The sequence below is a fragment of the Fukomys damarensis genome, unplaced genomic scaffold, assembly GCF_012274545.1.
Source record: "Fukomys damarensis isolate Sample0158 unplaced genomic scaffold, DMR_v1.0_HiC HiC_scaffold_16, whole genome shotgun sequence".
In the NCBI taxonomy this organism is placed as follows: Eukaryota; Metazoa; Chordata; class Mammalia; order Rodentia; family Bathyergidae; genus Fukomys; species Fukomys damarensis.
Window position 1 is genome coordinate 83,655,634 of NW_022900928.1, and position 14,764 is coordinate 83,670,397.

Here is a 14,764-nt window from a genome sequence, read left to right on the forward strand (position 1 = left end):
TTTTTGAGACAGGGTCTCACTATGTAGTTGAGACTGACCTGGAACTCACTATGTATCCCAGGCTGGTCTCGAACTCACAGTAATCCTCCTGCCTCAGCCTCCTGAATGCTGGGATTACAGACATGCACCACCAGGCCCGGCCTCTAAAAGCTTTTTAATCCTTTTGGGATGATAACCAAGAAGATATCTGCTGGGTCAGATGGAACCTCTAGTTTTAGTTCTTTGAGAATCTCCACACTGATTTCCATAGTGGCTGCACCAGTCTGCACTCCCATTAACAGTGGAGAAAGGTTTGTTTTTCCCCACAGCCCCTCCAGTATTTTATTGGTTGATTTCTTGAAAATCATTCTTTCTGGAGTGAAGTGAAATCTCAGCATTATTTTAATTTGCATTTCATGAATGACCAGTGATGATGAACACCTTTTCTTATATTTATTTGCCATTTCTAATTCTTCATCTGAGATGTGTCTTTTCATTTCAGATGCCCATTTTTTCATTGGGTATTTAAATTTGGGGGATCTGATTTTTTTGAGTTCTTTATACATTTTTCCCACCCTGTAGATTGTCTCTTAACTCTATTGGGAGTTTCTCTTGCTGTGCAAAAGCTTTTTAATAAGTTGAGGTCCCAGTCATTGATTCTTTGTAGTATTTCCTACCCATGTGGTCTAGGTTTTATTTATTAAGTCTTTGCTTACTTGTGTATCCTCAGAAGACTATTGTTAATACAAAAATTATGAGTCTATTTGGTGAAAGAGGATGCAATCAGGTGAAAGTTCAGGATGACCTTTCTTCTTGGAGAGCATGCCTCTGAGGCATGAGTTGGGCAGAGAGCAGAGGTGACAATAAGTGGGCTCTGGCAGGGAGTGTCACCAAGTTCCATGCATTTGCTTGTGGTCATGTACTGTATAGCCACTGACGTGTCTGAGGGAGGTGTTGCTGGATGATCTCAAGGTACCACTTCCTAGAGTTGCTGACATAAATTTAATGGATGTAACAGTGTTTGGACACCTTTTACCTGTAGTACCTTGTTTACCAAGACATTGATACACAGCACAGGACTGTATGTGCCTAAAAATTATATAAATTTTATTTTGTTTTGTTTGGTTTGGTACCGGGGATCAAACTCGGGTCCTTGCGCTTGCGAGGCAGGCCACCGAACCATTGAGCTAAATCCCTGGCCCAAATATAAATTTTATAACTTAAAATTTGACTAAAATTTTTATGAAATTCTAAATCATTAAATAAAATTTAAGGCCCTCTGTCAAGCTTGAAGGGAGGTCATCTAGTTTAGGAAAGTAATTGCTAAATGATACAGAATAAAATTAGTAGTGAGTTATTCCAGTGAGCTGTGTAGCTGAAGTTATGTCATTATTGTCTCAGCCAAACCCACCTTGCCCCAGCTCTTGAGTCCTGTGGAGCACATGTGATTTTTGCTCTGTGTCTTCTCTGCTGCCTTGTGCTGTGCGGTGGAGCTGAGTTGTGTGACAGCTCCATGCTTCTGTCCTCCTGGTGGGGCTGCTGCCCTCTGTGCTATCTCCCACTGCATGCTTGGTCTGAGAGGGTAGGTTTGTCTCTCTTCCCATTTGTTCTGCTTGCTTTCATCTCATGTGTTTGGGGAGCTTTGTTACCAGGTGCAGATTAAATTACAAGATCCCTCTTTACATCTTGTAATGCTTTCTTCATGAAGTCCATTTTGATATTTTCGTAGCCACACTAGTTTTCTTGTGTTTTGAGTTTGCATATCTGTTTTGATCTTTTTACTTCTACTTGTCTTTCTTTATATTTAAAGTGTTTTTTTTTCTAAACACCACATGCGTAGTTTTAAAAAACTCCAATCTGACAGTTACTGTCTTTATTTGGGGCAATGTAGCCCATTTGATTTAGTGATCTTATTGATATGTTTAGACTTAAACCAATTATTTCAGCATTTGTTTCCTTTGGTTCCATCTGCTCTATTAGTTTTGCTGTTCTTTTTTGTTGTTTCATGTTACTTTTGATTAATCAGATATTTTTACTGCTCTGTTTTAGATTCTCTGTTGACTTTATATTATACTTAGTGTAATTTTTTTGTTGGCTCCTCTAGAGGGTTTACTTTATGTATGCTACACTTGTCACATCTACCTTCAGAAGTCAGCGTCACCACATGCATACCTTGTAGGAATCTTGTGACAATATTGTTCCCACTAGAGTCCTTCCACCTGTCTTCCTCTGATCATATGTGTCACTCCTGTACTGGCTTAAAATATCAAGATGCATTTTTATTAATTTTTTAACTGGTCAGTAATTTTGTATCACTGTGTAGAAATACATTTACTGTACTTTATTTTTACTTTTTTTTTTTTTTTCTTTTAATACTGGAGATTGAACTCAGGACCTTGTACCGGGTGCCACGGTGCTAAATCCCCAGCCCTATTTTTACATTTTTATTTTGTAATTTAACTTAGGGCCTTGCTACTGAGTTTATCCCAATGCTGTTAAAAATTTTTTTCTTTTAAATTTTGAGACAGAGTCTCATGGAGTCACTAAGTTCCCCATGTTGGGTTTAAAATTTGGATCCTCCTGCCTCAGCCCCTGAGAAGGCTGGGATTACAGGTGTGTACTATGCCTGGCTTACTAACACCTTAATATTGAATCATTATAATGATAAATGGTGCTATTTTGTATATAATGATGATTGTCTTTAATATTCAAATTTGTGTTTTAACTCTTAGCAGAGGAAATATGGGAAGGCTTATGGGAAGTCTGTTCCTCTGACAAAATCTCAAAGATAGCCAAGAATAATGCAAAAGACAGTGTGGAGAGGTGCAGGATGCTATGGACCTTTTTACATGCCAGTGATTATAGGTGGAGAACAATGGCAGTAAGCCCTGCTAGGGAGGGGAGTTCTGGATTTAGAACAGGAGCCATTTGCTGAGGAACTCACTCACCAATGCTGGACAACTTGTATACCCTCGTGTGGCTGACATAAAAACTGTCCTTAGGTAGGTGCCTTTGAAAGTCTGGACCAACCACTTCACTGTGGCTCCACCCCTCCAGATGGTAGGCAGGAGGTGCTGCAGTGATGAAGTCCTCCCAGGCCAGGCACAGCACAGTAGCCACAGACATCAGGGCGTATAAAAGATGATATTGGAGACTGTTAGACAAAAGGCTTGCTGGGGGACATCTCTTTTCTTTCTTTTTTTTTTAGGGACATGTCTTTTATTTCTGTCACACTAAGACTTCCCTGTAGATGATTCATAATTATTGTAGACATTTCAACACTTAATACAATCATTCTTTAAGTTTCTTTAACGCTTTTATCTGGTATAGAAGAAAACCCAGAGCAATGTAAAATAAGCAGTCAGCTCAGCCTTTTTTATTATTTACTGATTTGAAACTTGTTTTAGGTTTCTGATGTAGAAGAGCTAACCCCACCAGTGTGTCTTTCTGACCTTCCACCATTTTCAAGGTGTTTAATAGGAATAATAATGAAGTCTTCGAGCGTGATCAGGTAATCATCTATTTATAGGTTCCAAACTTTTTGTCTTGTTAGATTCCCTTTTACTCTCAAATTTTCAAAGGTACATCTTTTTTCTTTGAGAAAATTATTCCATAGAATGTTTTCCTCCATCATATTAGTGATGGAAAATATTTACATTAGACTTACATAAGAAAAACCTCTAATATTCTATAAAAAATTTTCATCTTGGGGCCGGGGATTTAGCTTAGAGGTTCAGTGGCCGGCCTTGCAAGCTCAAGGACCCGAGTTCAATCCCTGGTACCACCCCCCCAAAAAAAAAATTTTTTTTTCATCTAGTCTCTGATTATATTACTGTAACTGTTAAGAGGGAAAAAATGTGGACCAGGGATTTAGCTTAGTGGTTCCGCCACCTGCCTTGCAAGTTCAAGGTTCCGAGTTCTGTCCCTGGTACAAAAAAAAGGGGAAAAAATGTGAGTGTGGTGACATTGACTACTGTTCACTTTCAAAACACTTCACCAAGTTAAGCCCCAGCATAGTTGTGTTCAGTGCATAGCTGTGACTCATTTCCTCCTTTGTCACCTGAGTAGATGCCAAGGTCTGCTGTGTCACATGAAGGTCAACATGCAGAGGGAGTGGTTGACAGCTCCCTCACCCTTGGAGCTTTCTAGCAGGAGCATTGGCAGATGAGAGCTACTTTTTCTTATTAAACTTTTTTTGTGTGTATTGAGGGTGTATGGAGTAGCTTTTTCTCACTTACTACAATGTTCCTTTTCTCTTCTTAGCGACTGTCATGTGTGTGGGTTTTTTCCTGGGAATTGAACCCAGGGTCTTCACACTGACCTACCTCTCCTGCCCACTATTCTTTTTATTTTTTATTTTGAGATAAGGCTTTTGCTATATTGCCCAGGCTAGGCTCAAACTTCTGCCTTTTGTTTCCCAGAGTGCTGGGATTACACACCTGGCTTATCACCCAATTTCAATGATTCATTTGTATGACTTGGCCTGCTGTGAGGAAAAAGTGGAAGAGGTGTTGGGTCCATTTCCATGTTACCAGAAAAGTGACATTGATTGTGGATAAGCCTTGCTCTGTGGTAGACATGTACTGTGGAGTAACTCCTGATGCTTGTTGATTTCTACAGGTCATTTTTGAGTGAGTTGAAGGCATGTGTGACATCTGGCGATATTGAAGGCATTGTGTGCCTTACTGCGGTTCTACACATTATTTTGGTTATTGAAAAAGGTTGGTCACATTTCCTGTGCTTCATTGGGGTTTTGCTGGGTGTCGGTCCCCACTGTGAGGGGCAGTCATCTCCCATGTTGACCTTTCCCCACTAGGTCAGGCTTCTCATAGCCTTTCCAGCCCTGCTCCTGGTGTTCTGTGGATATAGAGCTGCCCTCCATGGCTTTCTCTCCTTCCCCAGCCTGGCTGTGTATGCACAAGCTTCCCGCTCTTCTACCTTTCAGTTCCTGTCCACCTCTCATCATCTGCTGTTGGGCACATTTAAGCATCACTCTCTGTTCTCGGGATTGAATTTTTGTTGATTTGCTGGGAAGGCACAGTGGTATAGGTTGTAGGCCCAGTTACTCAGGAGGCTGAGGAAGGAGGATCACTTGAGCCCAGGATTTTAAAGCCAGACAACATGGTGAGAATAAAAAAAAAAAAATCTAAATTTATTTGTATTAATGATGGATGGACATGTTGGTATAATGCCTATTTTGAATATCTCAACCAGTTGAAATAGTACTGGAATTATAATTGATAATACCTGTACAATGCCCACCTCTGTAAAATACAGTGATGCCCTTCTGGTAATGTTGACATCATTCTCAAACTCACTGTGTTGTAGGTGGAAATTGTTCCTATGAGACAGGCTCTCCCCTGAGCCTGAATGTGTGGTGTAAATAGATAATACCTATAACTGTACCCCAAACGCTTAGGGATCAGAGTCATTCAGATTTTAGAATATAGTGACACCTCTGTTCACAAACTTAAATTTGTTCCATGCTTTTGGAAAAGATGGCCACATTTGTGTTTGTGTGAGAAAGATGGCCATGGTTGTTTGTCACTTGATGTAGAATTTGCAAACAAAATTTTGCCAAAAGCTTTTTTGCCTTCACACCAAATTGTTAGCAAAAGCATTTGTGAAGTGAGGTACCTGTATTTCCATATTTTCCTAGTCTGAAAATTTTAAATGTGAAATGCCTCAAAGTCTGAAATTTTAGAGCACAAGGTCTGTTTGTGTTTGCCTGTAATGCCAGTACTCCAAGGCCAGCCTGAATTACATATGGAGACCCTACCTTGGATAACCAAAAAAAGAAAAAAAAAAAAAAAAGAGAGAAAAAAAGAAATGTTAGCGCATCCATCATATAAACAAATAAAAAAATTTTGGATTTTGACCAGGCATGATAGACATGCCTGTAATCCCAACACTCGAGAGGCTGAGGCAGGACAATCACCACAAGTTTGAGACCAGCCTGGGCTACATAGTGAATTCAGGGCCAGCCTGAACTAGAAAGTGAGAGGATCTTAGGTTATTCACCCCATCTCAAAAAACCAAAAAAAAAAAAAAGTTTTGGACTTTGGAGTATTTTAGATTATGGATTCCTAGATTAGGGTTACCTGCTCTGTGATACTTTCTAACTTGCTGAACCCAATTTGGGCACAAAGAGGGGATCCCGCTCTATACCCCAAACTGAACTGAACAGAACAAGGAGTGTTCCTCATCAGGAGGTGTGGGGCTGGAGTTTGGGGAGATGCATGCCTGGCACTTAAGAGGCGCTTCAGAGTTGACTTAAATTGGTGAATGACTCAGAATTACTGAGGCATTGTTGCTTCTGTTGGTGTCATGGACAGTCTTCATGGACTACACTCATAGCCGATGTGCTCTTACCAACATTCAGCCTTCATAGTGCCCTGGGAGGGATGGCTCTCATCCCACAACTTTAAGGTCACCTTGAAGGGAAGGGGAAATCAACTCATGTGCACGGCAGAGAGTATCTGCTGTGTGGTGACGTTTTCTTTGTCTTCAATACATCTCCTAGGTAAATTCAGAAGTTCAGAAGTGAAGGAGGCTTTAGCCACTGTCCACAGAAAGCTAAAAACATTCATGGAGATTACGCTGGAAGAGGATAGCCTTGAAAGGTACAGTGATGTCCTGCAGCTGTGGCCACACAAAAACTGACTGTGTTTGGGATTGTGGTTTCATTCCTGCTGCTTACAGCCAGGTGGTTAAAAGCCTTGAGATATAAGGATAGAAACATTTGCATTTAATTTACTTACTAATTTCATCTTCACAAAGAACAAAACTGTTTTTAGTCTTGGGTTAAAGCTCAGTGGTAGAGGCCTGGGCACCACTACATGTACAGAATCTTTAAGTTTCTTGGTTTTTTAATAAGAGCACTTTTAAGTTCACAGCAAAACTGAACAGAAGGTACAGAGATGTTTCCATATATCCTCTTCCCCTATGCATGCCCACATCCCCCACTTTTAATATCCTAAACCAAAGTGATGAGCTGACAGAAGTTATTAGCACTGATAAGGCTGGCACATCATTGTTTGCAGAGTTTATTGCTTACATTAGAGTTCACTCTTATTTCATGTACTGTGAGGGTTTGGACAAATGTGTGATGACCTGTATCCACCACTGTAGCATTGTGCAGAGTGGTTCAACTGCCCCATAATCCTCTGTGCTGTCTGCTCATCCCACCCTACCTCTAAATCCCCAGAACCAATACCTATGTCTGTGTTTGTGTGTGTGAGGCTGAGAAGTCACACCACATGCTACCTATGGAAGTGACATAACCACAAAAAGTCAGTGGTGTGGCTCAGTATGAGTCTAGAGTACTGAGAATTAAGGAAGCCAGTGGTGTGACTAATCCAAGGCTAAGATTCAATAATCTAAGATTCTTTAAGGAGTTTTATAGTCATTTCATCATTCTTTGTTGAAAGGTCTATTATTGCTTCATTGAATTGCCCTTGCTTCTTTGTCAGTAATAGTGGACTATATTCATGTTGGTGTAATTCTGAGCTCTCTGTTCTTTTCTGTGGACTTTCTTATCCATTCTTTTGCCAGTACCACACAGTCTTGATTACTGTAGCATTACATGTAGTCTTGAAATTGGGTAGCATTAGTCTTCTAACTTTGTACTTCAGTTCAAGTTGGCTATTGATATAATCAAGTTCTGAGTCTTTGTTTCTTCACATTAAACTTTAGAAGTTTATCCAAAGCTACAAAATAGTTTGCTGGGATTTTGACTGGAATTGCATACATCTGCAGATTAAGTTGAAAAGAACTGACATTTTGTCAGTATTGAATCTTCCTATCCATGAATATGGGGTCTCTCCATTTGTTTGGCTCTTCCTTGATATCTTTTATCAGTTTCATAGTTACCATCGTGTATATCTTAACATATTTTGTTAGATTTATGCCTAAATATTTCATTCTTATGAGTACCAATGAAAATGGTGTTGTGTTTTTAATTTCACATTCTATTTGTTTTTCCCTGGTATGTAGGAGAGGGAATGACTTGCATAATTAATCTTGTATCCAACAAACTTCATATAGTTGCTTATACTAGGAGCTTTCTTGGTTTTTTTGGCACCAGGAATCGAACTTAGGACCTTGTGCTTGCTAGGCAAGAAGCAGAACCACTGAGCTAAATCCCCGGCCCAAGAGCTTTCTTGTTGATCCTTTGGACTTTGTGCAGTCATGTCATCTGAACAAAGATGACAAAACAATGTTTTGTTTCTTCCTTCTCAATCAGTATACCTTTTATTCCCTTTTTCTAATTGCCTTAAGTAGGATTTATGGTTCATTGTTCAGTAGGAATGGTGAGAGGGTACGTCCTTACCTTTGCCTGATTATAGTAGAAAACTGAATTTTGCACAGTTAACTATTCTAGGTATAGATTTTTTGCAGATATTTTTATCATGTTGAGGAAGTCCTCTCCATTCTTAATGTATGGGTATGGGAATTTGTGACGTGCTTTTTCTGAATCTGTTGATATAATCATGTTCTGTTTCTTCATTGGCCTGTTGATGTGGTGGACTGTGTAAACTGATTTTTTGGAGGGGTACTGGGTATCAAACAAGACCCCAGTGGTCTTGTGCTTGCTAGGCAGGCAGTAGAACCACTGAGCTAAATCCCTGGCCCTGTGTAAACTGGTTTTTTGTGTGTTGAACCAGCCTTGTGTACCTGGAATAAATCCCATATGGTCGTGGTTATCTAATTCTTTTTCTGCACTGTTGGATGCAATTTGGTAATATTTTGTTGTAGAATTTTGCATCTATATTCATGAGAGATACTAGTCTGTCATTTTCTTTTTATGTAATATCTATGTGGTTTTGCTATTAAGGTAATGTTAGCCTCGTATAATGAGATAATAGTCTCTTTTTATCCTCTGAAAGAAATTGTAAAGAAAATAATTTTTGCCAGGCGTGGTGGTGCATGCCTGTAATCCCAGCATTCGGGAGGCTGAGACAGGAGGATCATTGTGAGTTTGAGACCAGCCTGGGCTACATAGTGAGTTCCAGGTCAGTCTCAACTACATAGTGAGACCCTGTCTCAAAAAAACAAAAAACAAAAAACAAACAAAAAGAATATAATTTTTTTCCATAAACATTTGATAGAATTCATCAGTAGACTCATCTAGGTTTGGTACTTTCTGTTTTGGAAGATTATTAATTATTAACTCAATTTCTTTTATAGATTTAGATGTATTCAGTTGGTTTTCTGGGTCTTAATATGTCATTTTATTTTCTAAATGTTTTATGAAGAAAATAAAAAAATTTAATAATCAAAATAAGAGAATAACAGTACTTACTACACTTATATCATTATCTAACATCTTGTCTAGTTCTTTTTCTTTTCTTTTTGCACTGGAGATCAAACTCAGGTCTTTGAGCTTGTGAAGCAAGCAGTGGAACCACTCATCTAAATCCCCAGCCCTTGTCTATTTCCTTTGTTACCCGCCCCCACATACCAGGGATTGAACTCGGGGCCTTGTGCTTGTGAGGCAGGTGCGGTGCCACTGAGCTAAATCCCCGGCCCTCTTTTGTTAAGTTTTAACAGATTGTGTCTTTCAAGAGTTGGTTTAATTGCTTGAGGTAGGAGGACTGCAGGTTTGAGACCCAATCTCAAAATATAATTAAAATAGGACTAGGAATGTAGCTCAATGGTAGAGTGCATGTCTAACATGTGCAAGGCTCTGGGTTTCATCTCCAGAAAAAAAGAAGTTGGTTTAAGCTGAGCAACATAGTAGTGCACACTTTGAAGAAATTGGTTTAACTGGCCAAGAGCCTGAGGCAGAAGGATTGCAAGTCTGAGGTCAACTTGGGCGATGTAGTAAGACCCTGACTCAAAAAAGAAAGAAAATGTTTTATGTCATATAGGTTATCAAATTAATGATTGATCCTTTCAATGTCCATAAGATTTGTAGTTAGGGTTTCTCTTTCATTTCTGACATTAGTAATCTGCATTTTCTCTTTTTTCTTAATCAGCCTGATTAGAGCAGTGGTGGTGAACCTATGGCATGTGTATTGTAGCAAGCATGCAAAGCCCTCTGCCAATTCAAAAGTTGTATAAGTTGTTTTTTCTAAACTAAAACCTCAGTATTCAGGTTTAATTGCAGTGTTGGCACTTTGTGATAGATAAGTGGGTTTTGGATTGCAGTTTGGGTACTTGTCTAAAAAGTTTGCCTATCTATTGTATTTATATTTTGAAAGAATCAGCTTTTGGTTTCATTGATTTTTTTTCTCTACCGATTTTCTATTTTTCAGTTGTACCATTTTCTGCTCTAATTTTATTATTATTTTTCATCTGCTTACTTTGAATTCAATGTGCCCTTCTCTTTTTGTTTTACTGAGATAGCAGTTTGGGTGATTGGTTGGAGATCTTCTTTTCTGTTAAATAAATATCTTCTCGATCTATTGACCCATTGTTCTTATGGAGGCCCCTCTTTGTCTCCAGTGTTGCTTCACCTTAGATCTGTTTAGTTGGATATCAGAACCACAATTTATTCTGTGTATGTTAAGTTCCAGGTGGAATCAGCAGCTAGTCGCACAATGACTTGTATAAGAAAGCTCGGTCAGGAATTCATAACAGGATTGGTGTGATGAGTCATTAAAACAATCTAAAAGTTACTCTAGAAGAGGCAGAGCCCCCAGGAGAAGCCCAAGTGCTGGGACCTGGTTCCCTCAGTGAAGTCAGGAGGGAAGCCAGAGCAGAAGCCTAGCTGCCCAGGAACCTGGATCATCAGTCCTTCCATGGCCTCTGGGGGGAGACCTTGAGCAGGCTACAGTGCAGGGAGCCGGATGTGAGTAGAGGAAATGCATTTAATTCTGTACTTTATCCTCAAACCACTGAGTAAGTAAGTACTACCTTTTCTTTAATGCAGTTAGACTTTTCCACCCTGTGTTTTAAGAAGAAACTCTGCAAACTATCAGTTCTATAAATTTTGGGGGGTAGTGATCAAGTTTGGAGATGAAGGGGCATGTGTTCATTTCAGAAAACACAGCAGTGTAGATGCATGTTCTAGAGGCAGGATGAAATAGGATGGTCAGAATCACCAACTAGGAATGTCAAATTATTTCACAGGACATAGCAACATTCTCAGAAGTCCCAAGTATTTTTCTATCATTTCCTGTTGGAAATAGCATTGGCAAAGATGGCCACTTGAATGTGGAGTGTTTGTGGTGTCTTGAAGATGAGGAGTGCTTGCTCCTTGTTAGGATGTCTTTTCTTTCCATTTGCACATACTTCTAAGGAGTTCATAGCTTACATCGAGGAAAAGAGAGGACAGTGGCAAGACTTAACACATGGCTGCAACACTTTGTTTCCCCACTTTTTGGACCTGTACCTGCTGTCCTCCCTACTCAGCTGACCTGCAGATGAAAAGAAGAGTTCTTCTGAAAGGAGGAGACCCCTCAGGAAATAAGTGGGGAAAAGAAATGTGGAGAAATACTGGTTCTTAATAAGCACAAAGCAGTCTGCAGTGGAATCAGTACTAAAAGGAATCAATTTGAAAACTAAATGAAACAAAAAGTCAATCTAATGGAAGGTAAACAATTGAGATTTTAGGGTACATTTTTATTCTTCCTTTTGCGGTGCTGGGGATTGAAGCTAGGACCTTTCAGGGCTATGCAGGCGCTCTCCCACTGAACTGTACAACAGCCCAGGACTATATTTTTACATGATGTTGATTTAATGTTTGGACTAGAGACACCAAAACAAGTAAGCATCTTGGTACATCAGGCAGTGGGCATTAATGTAGAAGTGAGTATTTTCTTAGTGACTAGTTTGTTTCTTCCCTAGCAGGGCTGGTGTTTTGGCAATGGCCTCTTGGGTGCTAAATTAAAAGGTGCTCCTCATTGTGGTTTGATTCCTCAGTCAGTATGGGCTACTGTAAATTCGACATGTTTTCTCAGGAGAAACAATTTGCATTTGCCGATGCACTATTGCATCTAAATATCAAATATATTATATTTATTACTTTAATAGTATGAAGACAGTGGTAAGTTTGTAATTTGAGGTTACAAAGTATGAGTATTTTTTAAAGATTTGTGTTACTTCATGGACTTTTCCCACTTTGCAAATGAACTGCGATTATATTATGAGCAAATTACTCACCAAAAGGAGAATGTCCAGAGCAGAGGTAGCTGTGAGGATCAGGCTCTGTGTTCTGTGGGCACTGTCACAAGGGCAGCCATGCTGCTGATGGCAGGAAGGGTGGGCAGTGGCCCAGAGACCTAATATGATGGAAACCCCCCAGAGGGTAGAAGACTTCAATGATTACCTTGTGTTGAGTACAGGTAGATGTGTGTTGGGATGGACTGGGTTACAGAAAACATCACAAAGTGGATTTCACCAGTTTCTCGTGGTCTTTTAATAACCTTCCAGAATGTCTGAAATGGCAGAGCACTGAGTGTGGTGGTGGCCTGAGGTCACTTGTCAGGGGCAAGGTCAGGGAGGCACAGGATGTCAGAGCCAGCTGAGTAAGTTATTGGGTGGAAGAAGGATGTAAAGATTATCTCTGAGGAACAGACTAACCACACTACATGCCTTGGATCACTCCAGAGTTACTAGACAGTAAAGAAAAAGGAACTGGTACTTTGCAAATGGATATGTTTAAACCCACAACAGTGTCACATCACTGGCTCTGAGTGCGATCTGTCCTTGGTGAAGTAAAACAGACGCTGCAAGGGAACACAGGGTCGGGTTGTCAGGTGTGAACCAGTGTAGTCATGTCCATGCTAGTGGGTAACCTAGGTTTCCTTTTTTTCATTTTCTTTTTCAAATTTTTATTTTTAATAGTGTACCTTTGCAGTACATGATTACAAAATTCATTGTAGGGAGTTGGTACGTATCCATGACACATCTCAATTCTTTTTACATCTCTTCCTCTGCCCCTTCTATCTTTTGGTTCCAGCCCATTTGTTTCCTATTATTTATCTTTTATTTTGCTCTTTATTTATGGTTGGGGTTTCTCATATAGGAGAAACCATGCAATAGTTAAACTTGTGAGTCTTATTTTTGGTGAGGTAGAGAGCAGCTCAGGACAGATTTGAGGAAAAGTGGGAAGAGCATGTGTGTTGTGCTGTGGGACTTCTGAGGAGAGTACTCACTGCTTTGGCACCCTGTGCAGAGTTGGTGCCCCATGGCACCAGTGCCAGGCTCCTCTCAGGCATGGTTCTGATCTGCTTAGCACAGGTCAGGCATAAATTACTTTAGCTTTGTTCTTAAATGTGTTGCATACCAGATTGAGACTGTATTTTGAAAATGTACTTTTGCCACTTTTTCTTTTGTTGAGTCTTTTCTTTGTGTTTCAGGTTTCTCTATGAGTCATCCATGAGAACTTTGGGAGAACTTCTGAATTCCTAACCAAGCCCCCAACTTTGGATACAGAGAAGTGGGAAAAGGACTCACAAAAGTGAAATGTGGTTATTAACATTGATAATAGGGTAGGATGAGAAGCGGTGTGAGCTGAAAACTCAGAAGTTTCTGAAGGTTTGCCTAGTGCCTACATAGATAATGTGTTACATATAGAGGATTCTAGGTGCCAATGGTACAAAGAAAAAAAGGACACTTTTTCAACAAATTTGGCTATTTTAAAAAATGACTTTTTATATATATACCGTATTTCTTGCAGATAGTGAGTAATAAAGCAATGACAACCAGTTTGTATGCCTCATTTAAATGTTCAGAGATTTCCTGTGGGGCCAAAGCAGCTTTCCGGTACAACCTGCCCACATGCAGGCTTCCAGGGACCTTGCACTGTGGCTGCAGTTCCTCAGGGTCTGTACTCACCTAGAGGACCACTGAGTCCCATCTTCTGTCTGAGCACTGTCACACCCAGAGCTGTTGCTCATCGGCTGTGATCTCGATCTCTTCTCCCCTGCCCTGCAGGCACCAGGTCTTGTTGGCAGGTATCTTGGAACAGACTGTGGTGAGTGCTACTTGATCTTCATGTTCGTTTTTCCTTCCTCATCCTCTGAACAAGAGGGTTAAGAAATCCCAGGGTTCTGTCTGTACATTCCTGAGAAGATACAAAAAAGAGACTTCCTATACTGAGGTGCATTTAGGATTTTACCAAAGTACATCTGAGAAACAGGTGGGCGTTGGAGTAGTGCTACATCTTGTTTCAGTTAATTTGGAAGCACGACTTTCTGGACATGTTTGTGAACTGAACTATGTTCTATACTGGTGAGTGACATTATACTAGGAATATATTCCTATTAATATTGATACATCTGAGTCCCTTGTTGGGAAGGGTGTGTGCTAATTCATCATGCAGTTAACTGAGAAAGAGATTGATACCTCTCCCCCATTATTCATTCTCCTCTTTCCCACAGAAATGCATCACTGATTTTGTAGATGGGTACATGCCCACTGTGAGCAGAGACCACATTCACAGCTGGCTTGCCTCTCTGTGTAGGCATGTACCCCGTGGCAGTGAAAATGTCCAGAGGTACCTTGAAAAATAGGCTGTTTATGTAAGGCTTACCAGCACTCTGTCCCAGGGAGTGGCATACAGTAGGTGGAGCTCCTGCAGCTGTGCTGCTTTATGAAGGGGGTGTGGTTTTGAACTATCATCCTGTGTTTAACTCCTGATATCTTCAGGAGACCTCTACCCAGCTGAGTTCAGAGCCATACCTCATGGCCACACTGAGGATGAGTCTACTGTGATTTCTGCCAGGCACAGATGTTTCACTTGGCACTCTACCCCTCCTCCCAGTTTATTTCCTCTGACCCCACCTCTAGCACTGACGTCCCTTCTATCCCAGGCTCACAGAGAGAGAGGGAGGCA

General features: G+C 40.3%; 1 protein-coding gene across 6 annotated transcripts in view; it reads left to right on the forward strand.

The window, feature by feature from the left end:
- Ncapg2 (non-SMC condensin II complex subunit G2) overlaps positions 1-13,807 on the forward strand; it is a 57,427-nt gene extending 43,620 nt beyond the window's left edge. For 3 of the 6 annotated variants that reach the window (XM_010641640.3, XM_010641624.2, XM_010641631.2), the window contains exons 25-28: positions 3,387-3,490; positions 4,600-4,700; positions 6,503-6,602; positions 13,287-13,807. In XM_010641640.3, the coding sequence (XP_010639942.1) occupies positions 3,387-3,490; positions 4,600-4,700; positions 6,503-6,602; positions 13,287-13,338 (357 nt within the window). In that variant the 3' untranslated portion in view covers positions 13,339-13,807. Of the gene's footprint in view, positions 1-3,386; positions 3,491-4,599; positions 4,701-6,502; positions 6,603-13,286 lie in introns of those variants that run through there. The other 3 variants (XM_010641658.2, XM_010641667.2, XM_010641649.2) reach the window with 3 other exon arrangements.
- The last annotated feature ends 957 nt before the right edge of the window (positions 13,808-14,764 follow it).